This window comes from Hemitrygon akajei, chromosome 3 (assembly GCF_048418815.1).
Source record: "Hemitrygon akajei chromosome 3, sHemAka1.3, whole genome shotgun sequence".
Classification (NCBI taxonomy): domain Eukaryota; kingdom Metazoa; phylum Chordata; class Chondrichthyes; order Myliobatiformes; family Dasyatidae; genus Hemitrygon; species Hemitrygon akajei.
The window spans coordinates 39,006,423-39,026,089 of NC_133126.1; the positions used below are offsets into that span (position 1 = coordinate 39,006,423).

Consider the following 19,667-nt stretch of genomic DNA (forward strand, 5'->3'; position numbering starts at 1 on the left):
GAATACAGGGCCCTGGTGGAGGACTTTGTCGAATGGTGCAAGCTGAATCATCTGCAGCTCAACATTAGTAAGACAAGGGAGATGGTGATAAACTTTAGGAAAACTAAGTCTGCACTGCTCCCTGTTACTATTGATGGTGAGGACCTACAAGTACCTGGGGTGCACCTGGATGTCAGACATGAGTGGAGCACCAACACAGAGGCTGTGTACAAGAAGGGCCGGTGTTACCTCTACTTCATGAGAAGACCGAGGACCTTTGGAGTATACAGGCCTCTCCTTCACATGTTCTCCCAGTCTGCTGTCGCCAGTACAATTTTCTATGTAGTGGTATGCTGGGGCAATGGCATCAACATGGGTGATACCAACAGGCTCAATAAACTGATTAGAAAGGTTGGTTCTGTTATAGGAGTCAAACTGGACACACTGGAGGCTGTGGTAGAACAAAGGACCCTACAGAAAATCCTGGCAATTCTGGAGAATGCTTTTCTCCCTTTGCATGCCAAATTGGCTGGACAGATTAGCACTTTTAGTAATGGACTAAGACAACAGTGCTGTTCCAAAGAGTGCTCTATGAATTCATTCTTACCCTCGGCCATTAGGCTCTATAATACGTAAATCTATAGATGGGAAGTGATAACCCCTCCTGTTAGACTGTGGTAACATTTTTTATTCTTTCTACTTCTCTTCTAATATTTATATCTATGCACTTGTAATACTGCTGTGACACTGTAATTTCCTTTGGGATCAATAAAGTATCTATCTATCTATCATAATTGCTTTCGTTGGGGCTTCTTGTGCATAGTTTAGCTGCCACATCTCCTATATGGTTGTAATGAGTAAACTCCAAAACCTGTTCCATTGGCTGAACAGCATTCAGAGATGCCTTAAGTAAATCTATTTATTTATTTATTCAGATACAATGTGGAATATGCCCTTCCAACCCTTTGAGCCATGCCACCTGGGAAATCCCCCAATTTAATCCATGGGACTATTTACAGTGACCAATTAACCTTTCAATTAACCGGTATGTCTTTGGACTATGGGAGGAAACCCACGTGGACACAGGGAGAACATACAAACTCCTTACAGGCAGTGGCGGGAATTGAACCTGGGTCACTGGTGCTGTAAAGCATTGTGCTAGCCACTGGTCTACTGTTCCTCCCCACAACATGAAATAAAAGGCTTACTAAATCTAAATCTTTCTATTTGTCTTGATAAAAAAAATACAAAGCACAATATGAATACTGTGACATTGATTGTGCTATTACGTGAAATTAAATATCTTAGTGTACTAATTTTGTTTCATTTGGCTTTAATTCTATTAAAGGCAAATATGGAAGATCTCTTTATTTTCTATTAAGAGTTAGCTTCCAGTTAAAAATGTCTAAATACCGATTGAAGATTTATTCTCCTTGAAGGTGGATTTCACTCATTTGCAAATTTCTCTCTTCCTTAAAAATACCGTGGCAGAGTTATTTACAAAGTGACTCCGTGATCCACAAGTAAAGCATTCTGTTTGACCTGTGAGTTATCCACTTAGTTATGCATTGGGGAATAGATCAGACTGTGTTTATGGCCTGGCACAGGTGAACATGGCAGGATAGACGAACAATACCTAGTGCTTATTTATTTTTTCTAACCCGTGTTCAACTCGCTATTGTATTCACGTTATGTATTAATCAGCTTGTCCATTTCATAAAAATGGGACTGAAGAGAGGCTTATTGTTGTGTGACAAATTATGTGTTATAATCTGCTCTTGATTGTGGGGAATGAATGGTGAGGGTATTCACTATAAACCTATTATTATGGCTTTCATGGTATCGGTTACTCATCTGTGTTTTAGATTTCGTTGATTCAAAGGAAGGTCCCACCACTATAATTTAGTTTAAAAATTGCAGCATTCCACAACAACTAGCATCGCAGCTCCTCAAACCTGCTCCAGCTGTCAGCTTAACACTTTGACTTGCAATTTAGAAAAAAACATCTGCACCCAGGAGTCATTTTGCTGACCAAGTTTAATTTGTAGTTCAGTCTGTGAAGTTGTGCTTACAGTAGAATAAATAATATGGCAAATTGGATTAACGTATAATTACATCTTTTGTTTTGATAGCCAAATTAACATTTAAAAATACAGAACCGTTAGTGTTATGAATTCAATACTTGAGTTGAAAAATTACCTGCAGCCGCTCGGCCAGACTGCAGAGAAAATAATTTGACAATTAAATACAAATTTACAAACCCTTGTAATATTATATAATATTGCAAGGATTTTGATCTGAATTTTACTTTTAGTTATTTGTTCTATAAAATTAATATCTGATTGGATGGTTCTGAGAATGAGATACTCTGAATTCACAGTTTAATGTTTTACTGACTTCTGAGTACTTTTCTATTGTAGAATGATAACAACGTAACTGTTCTAATTCTAACAGTCCTCAAGTGATAAGGAGCTGAGGGGGAGAAAACCCAAAATTTAAAAGATTTTATTTTACAACAGAAGTTTTATTTTTAAGTTTTGTTTTTTTCTGGATGTAACTGAATGGGTTAGAGGATTTTGAACTGGAATTTTGGATATTACCTGAAATATAATCATTAACACTCACCCTTTCCACTTATCAGTTACTTGATCTCAGACTGTGATCTCTTCAGGTGCTGAGCTTTTTTAGGGACAGGAGTAGGCCGTGCAGACCTTTTTGATTATATTACTATTTAGATACCATTCATATCTCTGACCATGGTCTCAAACCTACTTTTCTCTCTGCTGCCCAAGCTCCTTATTTCCCAATAGTTCAAAAATGCATCCCACTTAACCATGACCCATGCTTCAGAACTGTGGTAGAGAATTCTTAGGGTGCAAAATCCCAAGACAAGAAAGACATCTGCAGCTCCCCTCTCCCCCACATTCTAAAACTGCTTATTCAGCTTCCTTGTTTGAGATAGCCTCATCCTCTCAACATCCATCCAGCCAATCCTACTCAGAGCCTTATGTTTCAAAAGATTACCCCTCCATCTTCTATTCAGACCTGACCTGTTCCCAAACCAACCCTCTCATTCTAGGAATCAACAGTGTGAATCTTCTCAAAACTATCTCTATTGCATGTAAATTCATAAATAAACATGGTGAATCTGCAGTGGTCCAATACCTTTTGTAGTTGTAGCAAAACTTCCCCTTTAGATACCATTGATGTATCCTTTTGTCCATCAGTGAATCCATCCATACTTATAACTGGTGAAATTCCTTTGATAAAGGTATACCCACTGTACTGTTGGAAAGGGAATTCCAGAATTTCCATCCAACAGTAACAGATGAATAGGGATATATTGTAAGGTGAGTGTGATGTGCAAATTGGGAGGTGGCAAGGGTATGTGGTGGTGCTTCTGTACATCTGCAGCCCTTGCAATTGGAGATAGAGGTTTTGAGTTTGAGAAGTACTATCAGAATAGCCCAGGTAAATAACTAGAGTGCTTTTTATAAATACTGCAGCTCTGTGCAATGGTGATCATCAAAGGCCTACTAAATTTTGTCAAACACTTTTTGCTTTCATAAAGCCACGTTTAATCCGTTTAGAATTTTTTTTACTTACTCTTCTGTTATTTCTTCGGCGATGAATTTCAACATTTTCCCAAAAGCATTCTGACCAGGTTAAAACAACAACACACACAAAATGCTGGTGGAACACAGCAGGCCAGGCAGCATCTATAGGGAGAAGTGCTGTCGACGTTTCAGGCCGAGACCCTTCGTCAGGACTAACCGAAAGGAAAGGTAGTAAGAGATTTGAAAGTGGGGGGAGGGGGAAATGCGAAATGATAGGAGAAGACCGGAGGGGGTGGGATGAAGCTAAGAGCTGGAAAGGTGATTGGCGAAAGTGATACCGAGCTGGAGAAGGGAAAGGATCATGGGATGGGAGGCCTCAGAAGAAAGAAAGGAGGGGGGGGAGCACCAGAGGGAGATGGAGAACAGGCAAACAACTAAATATGTCAAGGATGGGGTAAGAAGGGGAGGAGGGGCATTAACGGAAGTTAGAGAAGTCAATGTTCATGCCATCAGGTTGGAGGCTACCCAGCTGGTATATAAGGTGTTGTTCCTCCAACTTGAGTTTGGATTCATTTTGACAGTAGAGGAGGCCATGGATAGACATATCAGAATGGGAATGGGATGTGGAATTAAAATGTGTGACTAGGTTAACCAAAGTTAACTGAGTGTACTACTCCTGCGTTCTCGTAAAATTATTTTTAGGAGTTATCACTAAGCAGGAGCAGTGACAATGACAAAACATTGTTGTGGAACATTTTGTTACCCTGATGCTACTGCTGTAATATTTTAGTGTGGGATATTTCATTAGAGTGTCAGTCAGAAGGTATTCCAGGTAGTTTATGTGACCTACTTGCCCAACTAATAAAATCAGCAAGAACAGAAGCAGAGGCTTTGAAAGTAAGTGAACTTTTCAAGTTTAAAAGGACCCAAGATGCATGAATTCTAGCAAACTAATAAGGCCACGTTACCCCAGATCTGTCCTCTCCAGCTGCTTACCGAATGGATCACCCAGTTAATCTCCTCTCAGTCTTCTGCTCCAGAGTTGTAATTTCCATTGGAGTCTCATTCACACTAAATCAGTCTGACAATTAAAATGATTTACTCTTGAACCTGGGTAGATCCCAGAGCACAGCACAAACCAAAACTCAGCCGTTTCACAAATCAACCTCAGCTTGTATTCTCCATTTTCAAGCCACGGGTAAATGAGCTGAGAAATATTGCAGCAAAGTTCAATCCTAGTGTATGGTTTTAATCAAAGATGGTGAGGCAAGGAGTTGAATATAAAATATTGCAGTTTCTGCATAATGTGAAATGAAAATAAATAACTTTCAGCACATCTAACAGCCTTGGTGGAGAGAAGTATATAGGATTAATGCTTCAAGCCAGGGACTCTGTATCAGGATAGTCAATTGGTCATCAGCTTGAAGCAATAACTCCATCTTTCTCTCTGGAAAATACCCTAAACTGCTCACTGTTTGCAATATTTTTATATAAGATGAGCAATCCTAATCATCAGCCACTCTTGAACTTCAGCTTTATTGGGATAATTACCTGTGTTACCTTTTGCTGTTCAAAATATTAAGAAAGTGCATGTTTATATTCCTAAAACCAATACAACTGACGAGCTTTATCAACACATTATTAACACTTTGCAATGCATGCGATTAAGATGAAATTTTAAAATAAAATTGAATTTGAGTATATCTAGAAAAGTTGACAGCATGCAATCAATTCATGTGTAATGCTATTGCGTCTTTAAAATTATGTCCTCTTAAATGTTGTTTTGTTTGCAATTTACATGCAAAATCCATTTATACACGTTAGACCAGGCAAGCAATCATTTTTGTGTCGATTGGGAAAATTGGCCGGGGTATGTCACTTTCACATATCTGATAATTGCTTGATGTAAGATGCATATCTAATGACATTGTTCAGTGCAAGTGGACTTTTCCATATTTATGAAGAGAAATTGACTGTTGAAGATGTGGGGTATTAATAGTTGCAAATTTCAGACCATGGACACTAGATTTATTTTTTCAGTACTCCACTTTTGTCCAGAAGCATCACTGGCAGTGATGGCAGTGTGTCTATGTTGTACAAGGTTCTGTGATCACTGGCCCCCTTTATGAACTCGTAGCTCAAAGTGGCTTGTGTCTATTTGCTGCAGGGGAATGGATCAGGTCACAATGTAGTGGAAGACCCCCTTCACTATGTTTTTCCTCAGCTCCTTGGCAAACGTTTATGCTGCTTTACTGAGGCATCCATGTGCACTCTGAGTCTGACTCATTTCCCAAGGGTTCATGTGACAGTGATGTGTTATCCTCTTTGAACTGCAGAGGAAGCTGCTATCAGGAAAGTAGCTGAAAGATGGGAAAAAGCTGAGTAAGGTTTTCGTGTATATTTCAGGATGAAACAACCACAATTATTTTTAACCTTATTTTCACCAATTATGCTTTCTTCTTGCAGGACTTCAGATTGAATAGTTTAGAGTCCAAAAAGCAGTGAACTTGTTGCTTGTTCCTGTGACTGCTACATGTACAAATGCAATGATGCATTTAGAACTAGAGGTTCTCGAGGTTAAGGGTGAAAGGTGAAGTGTTTAAGGGGAATATGGGGGGGATCTTCTTCGCTCGGGGGCGGCGAGAATGTGGAACAAGCTGTCAGTGGAAGTGGTGGATGTGGGTTAGATTTTAGCACTTAAGCAAACTTTGGATAGGCACATGGATAGAAGGGGAATGGAGGGCTGTGGGCTGAGTGCAGGCCAATGCGACTAGGCAGAATGATAATTCGGCATGGACTAGATGGACTGAATGGTCTGTTTGTACACTATCGCATTCTATGACCCTATTTACTTGTGCATATGACAATTTTGACTTTTCTTTCTAAGCATTACATTTTTTCTGAAATGTAAAATGGGATCAGTTGAAGAATATGATTTACATTCCCACAGTGAAGGTTTGATATTATTGGATCCTCTCCATCTCAAAACCTCACTTAATGGCTCTGATTATTGCACTTTAACCAATACTGATTTCCATTATGCTTTTAGACTACTTTTACAATCAGCTGATTTTAAATCAATGATTGCTTTTTTCAACAGGGCGAAATAAAGATTCTGAAACTGAAGAATCTTCGGCCCAAGGATTACGCAAATTACAGTTGCATCGCGTCAGTCAGAAATGTTTGTAACATCCCTGACAAGATGGTCTCATTCAAGCTCAGCAATGCGACAGGTAGGTGGTGTTATCAGCCTGTGCAGAAAGACGATGCCTGTCCAGTCACAGACTTTGTGTTCTCTTGATATTTATTCTACATCAACCAAGTTTTTTTTAAAGATTTATTGTACTGCAGAAAGAACTCTGCAACTTCTCAGTGCAGGACTATACAAGTATAAGGTGATAGGCTTCTAAGAGGAACTAATGCTCGATGTGTGTGTTTGGAATGGGTATAGGGTCATTACCAGTCTCCAGCATGCCATCCATGCTGTGTCAAACTATTCTCTTGGTTGTATCAGTGCACAGCACAGAACAGGCAGTTTTGATTTTAATGCTGACAAAACAGACTGCGGGGGCTGGAACCTGGAACAAGAACAGACTGCCAGAATAGCATGGTGGCCAGCACAAAGCTTTACAGTACTCGCGGCCCAAGTTCAATTCCCGCTGCTGCCTGTAAGCAGTTTGTACGTTCTCCCCGTGACCGCATGGGTTTCCTCCGGGTGCTCCAACTTCCTCCCACAGCCCAAAGACACTCTGGTTGGTATTTTAATTGGTCATTGCAAATTGACCCATGTTGGATTGGGCGATTGCTGAGCTGTGGGGCTCAAAGGGCTGAAAGGGTCTGTTCCACCCTGTAGCTCAACAAACAAATAAAGAACGAGAACTGCACAGTCTGTGGCGGCAGTGGGTTTAAGCTGATGTTTTAGACTGAGATCCTGCATCAGGATTCAGGGAGAAACATTAACATTGCCAGCATCTCGCAGGAGAATGGAAGGGTGGGGTGGAGTTGGTAGGTTGAACAGAATGAGGGATGGGATAGGAAATGGGTAAATGGAACCAGATGAGGGAGGGGATGGGAAAGGTAAACAAATTGAGAAGGCACCTAGGTGGGCAGGTGGGTGTGCATGGGAGGGAGAGCACTGGGGTGGGGGGGGGGGGAGGAGGAGGAGAGGTGTCGGTTAACTGAAACTGGAAAATTCACTGTTTTTAACCTTGAATTCAGAATCAGAATCAGGTTTATAACCACTGGCAGATGTATGTCATGAAATTTGTTGTTTATTGACAGGAATACAGTACAATAAAGAAAATATACTATAAATTACAGTAATAAATAAAACTATAACAAGTTTCGTAAAAAGAGAGGAAAAATGGTGAGCTAGTGTCCATGGGTTCATGGACTGTTTAGAAACCTGATGACAGAGGGGGGAAAGCTGTTCTTAAAATATTCAGGCTTCTGTACCTCCTCTCTGATGGTGTTAATGAAAGGAGGGCATATCCTGGGTTGTGGATGCCACCTTCTTGAAGCATCACTTTTTGATAATGTCCTCGCTGCTGGGAGACTAGTGGCTGTGTTGGGACAGGCTAGGTTTACAACCCTCTGTAGCTTCGTTCAGTCCTGTGCAATGGCTCCTCGATACTAGATGGTGATGCAACCCGCTAGAATGTTCCCTGTGGTACATCTGCTGAAATTTGCTAAAGTCTTTGGCGACATGATTTTAAGCTTGGGTAGATTCCAGTGCATTGCAATTGGATTCTCAGCTTCCTAACCAGAAGACCACAATCTGAACAGACTGGTAATAACATCTCCACCTCACTGACAATAATACTGGCACACAGCAGGGATATGTGTTTAGCCCACTGCTCTACTCTCTCTACACCATATATGTCAAACTCAAGGCCCGCAGGCCAAATCCGGCCCGCGGTGGAATTATCTTTGGCCCGCGAGATAATATCTAATTACTATTAAAGCTGGCCCCAGTAATCGAAGCGCCTATGGCGTATGATATGGCTAATGCTGAGTTTATTCAGGTACCAACCAGGTTTTCAGGGTTTTTAGTGTTTATTCGGCAGTCTTGCTCGGCAGTCTTCTTCATAAGAAACGGAATTTGTAAAGTGAAACACTTTGTAGTTATAGCAGAGACTGAGACACATGAGAACAGGCTGAAAAAACGGAGGCAACGAAAGCTGCGTTCGCACGCGTCCGACTGATCCGGCCCGCATGAATCTGCATTTTGCTCAATCCGGCCCGTGACCTAAAATGAGTTTGACACCCCTGCTCTACACCCTGACTCTGCGTGGCTAGGCATAGCTCAAATGCTGATGATACAACTATTGTTGGCAGAATCTCAGAGGGCATACAGAAGTGTCATATACCAGCTAGTGGAGTGGTGTCACAGCAGCAACCTTACATTCAACGTCAGTAAGACCAATAATTGTGGACTTCGGAAAGCGTAGGTTGAGGGAAAACCCACCAGTCCTCATGGAGGGATCAGAGAGTGAGCAATTTCAAGTTCCTGGGTGTCAATATCTCTGAGGATCTAACCTGGTCTCAAAACATTGATGCAGCTAAAAAGAAGGCAAGACAGTGACTATAATTCATCAGGAGTTTGAAGAGAGTCTGGCCCTGTGGCTCAGAGGGGTAGGGACAGGAAGAGGATGGCAGTAGTGATAGGGTACTCTATAGTTAGGGTGTCAGACAGGTGATTCTGTGGACACAGGAAAGAAACTTGGATGGTAGTTTGCCTCCCAGGTGCCAGGGTCCAGGATGTTTCTGTTCATGTCCACGATATTCTGAAGTGGGAAGGTGAACAGCCAGAGGTCATGGTACATATTGGTACCAACGACATAGTTAGGAAAAGGGAGGAGGTCCTGAAAACAGACTACAGGGAATTAGGAAGGAGGTTGAGAAGCAGGACTTCGAAGGTAGTAATCTCAGGATTACTGCCTGTGCCACGTGAGAGTGTGTATAGGAATAGAATGATGTGGAGGATAAATGCGTGGCTGAGGGATTGGAGCAGGGGGAAGGGATTCAGATATCTGGATCATTGGGACCTCTTTTAGGACAGGTGTGACCTGTACAAAAAGGACAGGTTGTACTTGAATCCCAGGGGGACCAATATCCTGGCAGGGAGGATTGCTAAGGTTATTGGGGAGAGTTTAAACTAGAATTGCTGGGGGGTGGGAACCAAACAGAAGAGATGGGGGAAGGGATGGTTGGCTCACAAATAGTGAAAGCTTGTAGACAGTGAGAGAGGTAGGATAGGCAGGTGACAGAGAAGAGATGTGCTCAGACTAATGATTTGAGATGTGTCTATTTTAATGCAAGGAGTACCATGAACAAAGCAGATAAGCTTAGAACATGGATCAGTACTTGGAGCTATGATATTGTGGCCATTACAGAGACTTGGATGGCTCAGGGGCAGAAATGGCCACTTAGAGTGCCGGGTTTTAGATGTTTCAGAAAGGACAGGGAGGGAGGCAAAAGAGGTGGGGGTGTTGATCAGGGATAGTGTTACAGCTGCAGAAAAGGTGGACACCATGGAAGGATTTTCTACTGAGTCTCTGTGGGTGGAAGAAGGAACTGGAAGGGGTCAATAACTCTTCTGGGTGTTTTTTATAGACCACCCAATAGTAACAGTGACATCAAGGAGCAGATAGGGAGACAGATTCTGGAAAGGTGTAATAATAACAGGGTTGTCATGGTGGGAGATTTTAATTTCCCAAATATTGATTGGCATCTCCCTAGAGCGAGGGGTTTAGATGGGGTGGAGTTTGTGAGGTGTGTTCAGGAAGGTTTCCTGACACAATATGTAGATAAGCCTACAAAAGGAGAGGCTGTACTTCATCTGGTATTGGGAAATGAACCTGGTCACGTGTCAGGTCTCAGCGGGGGAGAGCATTTTGGAAATAGCAATCACAGTTCTATCTCCTTTACCATAGCATTGGAAAGGGATAGGAACAGACAAGTTAGGAAAGTGTTTACTTCGAGTAAGGGGAAATATGAAGCTATCAGGCAGGAACTTGGTAGCATAAATTGGGAACAGATGTTCTCAGGGAAACGCACGGTAGAAATGTGGCAAATGTTCAAGGGGTATTTGCATGGTGTTCTGCATAGGTACAGTCCAATGAGACAGGAAAAGGATGGTAGGGTATAGAAACCATGGTGTACAAAGGCTGTTAAAAATCTAGTCAAGAAGAAAAGAAAAGCTTACGAAAGGTTCAAAAAACTAGGTAATGATAGAGATCCAGAAAATTAAAAGGCAAGCAGGAAGGAGCTTAAGAATAAAATTAGGAGATAAATTAAGAATAAAATGAGAAGGCCTTGGCGAGCAGGATTAAGAAAAACTCCAAGGCATTCTACAAGTATGTGAAAAGCAAGAGGATAAGACATAAGAGAATAGGACCAATCAAGTGTGACAGTGGAAATGTGTGTATGGAACCGGAGGAGATAGCGGAAGTACTTAATGAATACTTTGCATCAGTATTCACTACAGAAAAGGACCTTGGTGATTGTAGGGATGATTTACAGAGGACTGAAAAGCTTGCGCATATAGATGTTAAGAAAGAGGATGTGCTGGAGCTTTTGGAAAGCACCAAGTTGGATAAGTCACCGGGACCGGAAGAGATATACCCCAGGCTACTGTGGAAGGCAAGGGAGGAGATTACTGAGCCTCTGGCAGTCATCGTTGTATCATCAATGGGGATGGCAGAGTTTTCAGAGGATTGGAGGGTTGTGGATGTTGTTCCCTTATTCAAGAAAGGTAGTAGAGTTAGCCCAGGAAATTATAGACCAGTAAGTCTTACTTCAGTGGTTGGTAAATCGATGGAAAAGATCCTGAGAGGCAGGATTTATGAACATTTGGAAAGGTATAATATGATTAATAATAGTAATGCCTTTGGCTTTGTCAAAGGCAGGTCGTGCCTTACGAGCCTGATTGAATTTTTTGAGGATGTGACTAAACACATTGATGAAGGTAGAGCAGTAGATGTAGTGTATATGGATTTCAGCAAGGCACTTGATAAGGTATCCTATGCAAGGCTTAATGAGAAAGTAAGAAGACATGAGAGCCAAGGGGATCTTGCTTTGTGGATCCAGAACCGGCTTGCCCACAGAAGGCCAAGAGTGGTTGTAGATGGGTCCTATTCTGCATGGAGCTCAGTGACCAGTGGTGTGCCTTAGGGATCTGTTCTGGGACCCTTTCACTTCATGGTTTTTATAAATGACCTGGATGAGGAAGTGGAGGGACAGGTTAGTAAATTTGCTGATGATATAAAGGTTGGTGGTGTTGTGGATAGTGTGGAGGGCTGTCAGAGGTTATAGCAGGACATCAATAGTATGCAAAACTGGGCTGAGAAGTGGCAGATGGAGTTCAACCCAGATAAGAGTGAGGTAGATCATTTTGGTAGGTCAAATATAATGTCAGAATATAGTATTAATGGTAAGACTCTTAGCAGTGTGAAGGGTCTGAAAGATCTTGGGGTCCAAGTCCAAAGGACTGTATGTTAAGAAGGCATACTGTGCATTGGCCTTCATAAACTGTGGGAATGAGTTCAAGAGCCGAGAGGCAATGCTGAAGCTACATAGGACCCTGGTCAGACCCCATTTGGAGTACTCTTGGAGCACCTCCTTCCTGATGGCAACAATGAAAAGAGAGCATGTCCTGGGTGGTGGGGGTCCTTAATGATGGACATCAACTTTCTGAGGCACCGCTCCTTGAATATCTGAACATATTCAGCATTTGGATTCCAGGGAGGCTAATACTCATGGTGAACCTAACTAATTTTACAACTCTGCAGCTTACTTTGATCCTGTGCAGTAGCCCCCTCCCCACCCCCACCATATGAGACGGTGATGCAGCCAGTCAGAATACTCTCCATAATACATCTGTAGAAGTTTTCAAGTGTTTTAGGTGTCAAACAAAATACAGAAACATAGAAAAACTACAGCACAATACAGGACCTTTGTGTTAATTTACATTAATCTTATACAAATCTCACTTTATTTGCCCTTATTCAAACCTATATCCTTCAATACGGCTTTGTCAAAGATGCAAGTTTCAAAGGAGAAATTGGGGAGAAAAGTACAAGTGTTGGGTGGTTTGGGGAAGGAATTCTAGTTTTTGATCAAGGCATTTGGTGACGAGATAACAATCAGGAAAGACTAGGAGATAAGAAGTGGAGGAGTGACGGATCTTATGAGCTTATAGAGCTAGAGGAAGTTGTATAGTGGTAGGAGGAGGAAGCCACTGAGGGATTTATAAATAAGGATAAGAAAATTTCATTTGAATAGAAGGCAGACTGAGAAGGAGCATGGTCCAGTAGCACAGATCACATATGGACTTGTGTTCTAACTTTGGGGAAACCTGCACCTGGGGTTGCTCAAACTGCCAACTGCAAATATTATTTACTACAGATTTAATCCTCTGCAAAGCCAGATTCAGACTAGTGGGTAGACATGGAGTGATTGAAATAGATTTTGTGAATTTAGAATACAAAAGCCTATCTCCAGCATGTAGGCAAGGTTCTACCACTGAACTATTTGCTTAGCCATGTGGTGAAAAAGTTGTATTGGTATTAAAGGGGAATTCTGCTTAATGTTTCTGCCATATTGGGAGCAATTTGCCATGGAATCTAGAGTGTAACAAGGACTGCCATTCCTGTCACAGTACCATGGTTTTCTGTGTCCTAAACAGAGCATCATGATAATGCAATCATTGGCCATGATAACCTTACAAACCCAATTCATATCAGTGGGATCAATGTATCTAATTGGGGCATGCTTTCCATTTCTGATGCACATAGCGATTATCTTCTTGAAGCTGATAATATAGTGTCTGTAAGCCATTCACTACAACTAATAGCCTTGTTCATATAATTGAAACCTTATAGTTCTAATGTCCATCATTGATTATTACCTTAAACACCAACAAATATTGTTCTGTCTTGCAGATCAATTGTATTTCCTAGATAGATGTGTTAGTGTGATGGGGTTTGAAATGTATCTATATTTTTCCCAGGCACTGCAATTTTATGAGTATCATTGATATTATTCAATACAAGTTGTCAAAGGATGTAGGTTCAAGGTCGTGGTTCTGCAGTTTGGAGTCTCACAGGGATGAGCTGTAAAACAATAAAATGACACAATGAATTTGTTTATAATGGTAACACTGGGACAATTTGCAGTTGTGTTTTGTAGATAGGTAGTTTCCAAATGTTCCTACTAGTCAAACTCACTGATATATTGCACTTCTAATGGGAAATGGTCACTGTGGGTTTTATGTATGTGAATATGAACAGATTGAGTACTGATCTTTAAGGTAGTTTTCAGAATAAAGTTGATTTTCCTGGTCATGTAATATTGACACATAATGGAAATTATACTTGGAAGCATTTGTAGTTCAAATAGATTTTAAATGCTTTCCCAAGTTTCCACTGCAATTTAGCAACCTGGAACACTTTTTAAATTGAAATGTACCATCCAATTCTTTTCTAATAGAATTGAATAACTAAGTAGAATATAATCTTTTTACAAACACCATTTTAAAAATATGCTTTAAAAGTCAAACTCAAATGAGCAAGAAAGATCAACGATCAGAATAAATATTATGCCCTCGATTGCACTCAGGGATACTTATCTGTGAAGGCTTTGTCATTGAAGATGTCCGTCCCTGCATCGCTCGAAATATCACTCACACTCTGTCGCTCACTCTCTGTTTGTTTAGCTGCGGCTGTAGAACAAGCAATTTTGAGATCACATGCTTCAGCCATTCCTTCATAGTTTTGGAGCTTGTGCAAGGTCAAGGAATCTAGTGTGGGATGGGATATAGGCTGGTGGCAATTGGAAACACTCATTCTGTTGACTGCCTTCCAAGAAAAGCCATGCATGCTGATGACTGGAAGAGCAACTCAGATTGCTGAGTTGATTAGTATATGGGTGAAGCTGACAAGCATAGTGAGCAGCTGTTCGATTATAGATCTGTGCAAGGACAGTGGTCACCATTGTTCTTGAAAGGTGTTTAAATAAACCCAGTTCGGCAAGACTGTGATGATCTGTGTAATAATTAACTGTCTTCTAGAACTGTCTTCTAACAAAGGAAGCAGTGTTTAGCTCTCAAAATTTTATTGTTGTGGTTGAATCCGGGTCATCCCACTGCATTCGAGTGACTTTCCACGTCCCCCTTAACCTTGCGATATCAGCAGCGATAGAAGTTATGACATTAAATAACAACAAAGCACTAACTGATCCCATGGATTGTAGGGGTATGCTCACACTAACTTGTAAAATCAACTCATTTCTTTTCAAGTTCAGACAGGAGGCCCAAAGGAGAAAAACCCTTCACTTGGACACCCTAGATGTACAGAAAAAAAACACACCCAGACAATAACAAAACTTATGCTTTTCTCTGAACCTCAACCGAAAAATTATGCATTTGAAAATACGAGAACTCATTAAAGATGTAATTCATCCCACCTTCAGAAGGATTTCAGCTGAGGTACTCATGTAATCCAGCTGCCTTTAAAGTTAAAAGGTGTTGGGAGCTTTGTGTCTTTCTAAATGACCTGGTTCACTGAATGGTTCTGACTTTCAATTAACCAGACTAATATAGTTTTGTATTATTAGTAATCACTGTTACTTTGAAAGTTGAAGTGGGATTTAATTCTGAAAAAGCTGCCAAACCTTTCAGCTGTGTGTTGGTTTATATCTTATTTACAAAGCAAACTGAAATATTCCAATATTCATTTCATGGTACATCACTTTGTATCCTTTTAGTACGTAATGTACTGCATCACCAGCCATATGGCAGAAGTTTTGGCAGAAATATCCTTCCATAAATTATGTGCCCAGTTCTTGTCTAAAAATAAAAACATGAACAGCTGATTTACCCAGCAGGCCATTCAGCCGCTGTGAAGGGAAAGACAGGTTATTATATTTGCTGGTTCTTGCATTACTACCAATGCACAACTTTTATTTGACGGTATAAAAGAGCATCCTATCATAGAAACTCTAAAATAGCAACATTTGAGATAATTTTAACGAATGCCCAAATATGATTGTAAAATATTAGATATTTGTGAATATGCATCGTTCTTAATAGTTGATATTGACAGATTGTATCCAAAAGAGGCAAATATTTTGCATCTTTGGTAAATATACAGCTGTGATTAAATGGCTTATTTAAGTTATTGGGAGACGGCAGGAGAAATGAGAGGAACAATAGAACAGTCATACCGGAATTGACTAGATGAGCCAAATAGCTTAATTCTGCTCCAAATTTCTTATGCTCAGATTGAATAGACCCTTGGTCAGGACTTTTTTCAGGTGGGTCTTTGACCTGAACCTTGAACTCTAATTATTTTTTAATATATGTGACTGACAGTGTATTTCCTTCATTTACCCGACTTGTCCTTCATGACATAAAAAGCAAAGACAATTGTGGAGCCATCTCAAACAACAAGTTCTATAACATTATTATGCTCATTGATAGTGGGGATGTATCCCTTTATGAACTGTACCATGTGACCATCCAGCCTCACTAGGACAAATTGAGAATTAGACAGGCTGGAACCAATTGCTTGACATGGCACACTGAAAATGGAATGCCTTGTTTTTTGTTTGTAAGTTATTTAGTTTAGTAAGGTACTTCATTATTTCAACATACTAAATATCCTCTGGTAGCTTTGAATATGATACAGATAGAACTGTTAATTATATAATGCCCAAAAAGGATCAGAAAGATTATCTTTCTGGAGACAAGTGGAAACAAAAGAGTATCAAATCACAGGATGAGTAGGGAGAAGGAAATATCTCTGACAGTCTGAGACTAAACAAAACAGGAGGCCATCTTGTCAGTGGGTGCATGGGGATAATGGATGATGGAGAACATGGTTATTTCCCCACAAAAGCAATGAAATGAGCGAAGTTAGAGAATGAGAATGCAAAGGAGTACAAAAGCTGTGAAATACAGAGCCACAGGACTTGCCCAGTGTGTTAGGCTGTGCTAGTAGAGAGAGGAGAAACTGAATCAATCTCATAGTGTGACACTAACAGAGAACATTAAGTTACCTGAACTTGCAGAATATGTTGAGTTCAAAAGGCTGCAATATGCCTAGATGGTAGATCAATGCTGTTCCCCAAATCTATGTTCGGCCTTGTTAAAACAAATGTAGGAAGTGATATTACACTGTAACAGTGGATGGAGAATTAAAGTGACGGGCAGATGGCAGTGAACACTCCTTTCTGTGGACTGTACTCTGCAAGCACTCACTGAATTTGTGGTTGGTTTTTACCACTGAAGAGCTGACCTTGTTGTGAACCCCAAATGCAGTACACCAGTTTGAAAAAATTACAAACGAATTGTTGCTTAGTCTGGAAGTAATATTTTGGTTGCCGAAGGGTGGAAAGGAACAAGGTAAAAGGAAAGGTGTTTGATTTCCTGTGCAACTGTACGAGAACTGAGGTACACACATTATGATGGAACTAGATCATGTAGACTGTTCCAACAGCAAATATGTCTAAAACTAGGTAGCACAGGTGTAATATAATTGGAAAGAAGTTTCAAAAGTATGTGGATAGATTTTCTTTTCATCCAGATCATTGTTGGAATTGTGTACTTCAGTGCTCATGCTGTTGCATAGGACAGAGTTGGACTGGTCGGACATCAAACTGAAATAAATTCAAGTGGAACAAAATGTCTCTTCTGAGTTGGATGATTCTGTGATCACACCACAGAAGATTGAAATTAACCCTGCTTATCTGCCAGTACTGGAGAAGGGTAGGGCATATAAACTGTAGAACATTCTATAGAACAGTATATCACAGTCTAGGACCTTTGGTCCACAACATTGTGCCAACCTTTTCACCCACTCCAAGATCAGTCTCTTAAATATCCCTAATGTATCGGCCTCCACCACCATCCCTGGCCAGGTGCTCCACTTAACCACTCTATTCTATAAAAAAAAAACCTCTGACATCATTGTCCTTATACTTTCCTCCAGTTAGCTTAAAAGTATGTCTTCTCTTATTAGTCATTGCCACCCTGGGAAAAATGTGCTGGCTGTCCACTCTATCTATGCCTCTAATCAACATAGATCCCTCAAATAAGTCTGCTCTTATTTTCGTCATCCCAAGGAGAAAAGCTCTAACTTGCCTAATTGGCTCAGAGGAATGAAAAACACAAATGATAGAAAAAGAATTTTAGAAGATTTTAAGCAATGAAGTGAGAGAAAAATATGCAAAGTGATAGGGGCACACTTCAATTTGTTTAGCATTTTCACCATCACCCTGTTTCAAGTCTAAAACACTGGCTGAGCTTGTGGGTGTCTGTGTCAGTGAGGCAATCAGCACATTGCCTCTTCAAATGCAAGGTGAGGGAAACCACTGTTATCCAGAGTGCCTGGTTAAACACTGTGATTTCCAAGCAGCTGCTGATAGTACCCTGTTGAAAGGTTTTTGGGGTTCATCTGCACAATTTTAGCACTCTGTGCTGGCTGCAGAGGACGCCCATGCATTAGAGATGAACATCCAAAATTCACCAGATTCTGGAACAGTGTGAGAGTGTTAGGTAATTAGTTCAACACTCCTTTTCAAGAGAGCAGGAAAAAGAAAAAATAGAGAACTTAGCCTGAGATCAGTTCTTAGAAATATTTTGAATTCACTAATTAACAGGACACAAAATCATGGTATCATTAAACAGAGTCAATTAGTTTTATGAAAGGGATATTTTTGGCAAATTTAAGTCTTGAGGAGGTAACTAACAGGGTAAATAAGTAGGAAGAAGTTGATGTAGTGTCTTTGGATTTTCAGAAAGCATCGATAAGGTACTGCATTGAAATTTTATTACCTAAATTAAGGATTCATGAGGTTTGGTGCAGCTTTTAAGCCTAAGTGAAGATTCAGTTAAAAGACAGAATAAAAAAAAAGAGTGAACTAAGATATAACTAGTGGAGAGCTATCTCTCAGCTACTGTGTTATTCAAAATTCATTTTAATCACTTAGAAGCAAACAAAATGTATCATCTCAGATCTGCTGATGTAAGAAGACCGGGGAAATGGAGCTGTCAGAAGGGCTGTAAATTCAGAAGAATGAGTAGAAAAACAAAATATTTTTAAATGCTATGAACCAATTAAATTTTGGTTTATACAGGGACCTTGGTTTTATTCTTTAACATCTCAGCTACAATCCCATTTATGCCCCTTAATTTTTCTTTTTGCTGCCTATGCTGAAGAGCTTCCTAAGTACTTAATCTGCTCACAAGTGATAAAGATTCCCTGTAGTGAGCATCACTCTGGAGAATTGGGCACAAGATCATTAGAGATGTCGATTAGCCAGCTAGAAAGGTACTGAGCAAACTATACATGAAATGAGCAAGGCCAGTCAAAAACACAAGAGATTCTACACACACAGGAAATCTAGAGCAACAGACATAAAATGGTGGAGGAACTCAGCAGGTCAGACTGCATCTATGCAGGGGAATAAGCAGCTGACGTTTTGGACTAGATCTTTCATTGAGATTCTTCATTCTCCTCCATAGCTGCTGATTGGTTTGCTGACTTTCTTCAGCATTTCGAGTGTGTTCAATGCCATTGTTGACAAATTAGCCTGTGCAACTCTTTTAGAAGTTCAAGAAGTGTTTGATTTTAAAATTATTTATCAATTCAAATGCTTTGCCTTCTGGCTTGGCCAATATTTCGTTAAAAAATTATCAAGACTTCAGTTCAAGGATAATACTGTTTATATATTTTTGTACCGCTGTTATGGTAATTGTATTACATCTGCTGCAGAATCAGAATTATAAAGGAGAAACATTAATATGGTTGGATTTTATTACAATGAAAGTTAATTTTCTTTCATAGTGTCATCTTGGCTTTGGCTCCACCCTTGCCTATCTATTCATGGAAGAATAATGTGAATTGAGATCATTCAGATGTTTAATTGTACTCTTTCCTATGTATGACAAAGTTTTTAAGCTGAAAATTGTTCTTAAGCTAGACATCCCTCTTGATATTTTGATGTAATTGTTACCACACAGGTTGACAATAATTCCCCAAAACAGATGCCAAGCAACACCCAATGATGAATGATCTGAAAGGAATTAATGAGTCATATTAGTTGCTCATGGCGAAAGATGAGCTTTGA

The 19,667-nt window shown here is 40.2% G+C and overlaps 1 protein-coding gene across 4 annotated transcripts in view; it reads left to right on the forward strand.

Annotated features, from left to right (window-relative positions):
* mdga2a (MAM domain containing glycosylphosphatidylinositol anchor 2a) overlaps positions 1–19,667 on the forward strand; it is a 904,971-nt gene that overhangs the window by 357,548 nt on the left and 527,756 nt on the right. For all 4 annotated transcript variants that reach the window (XM_073039625.1, XM_073039626.1, XM_073039628.1 and 1 more), the window contains exon 5: positions 6,637–6,769. In XM_073039625.1, coding sequence (XP_072895726.1) covers positions 6,637–6,769 — 133 coding nt within the window. The remainder of the gene's footprint in view (positions 1–6,636; positions 6,770–19,667) is intronic.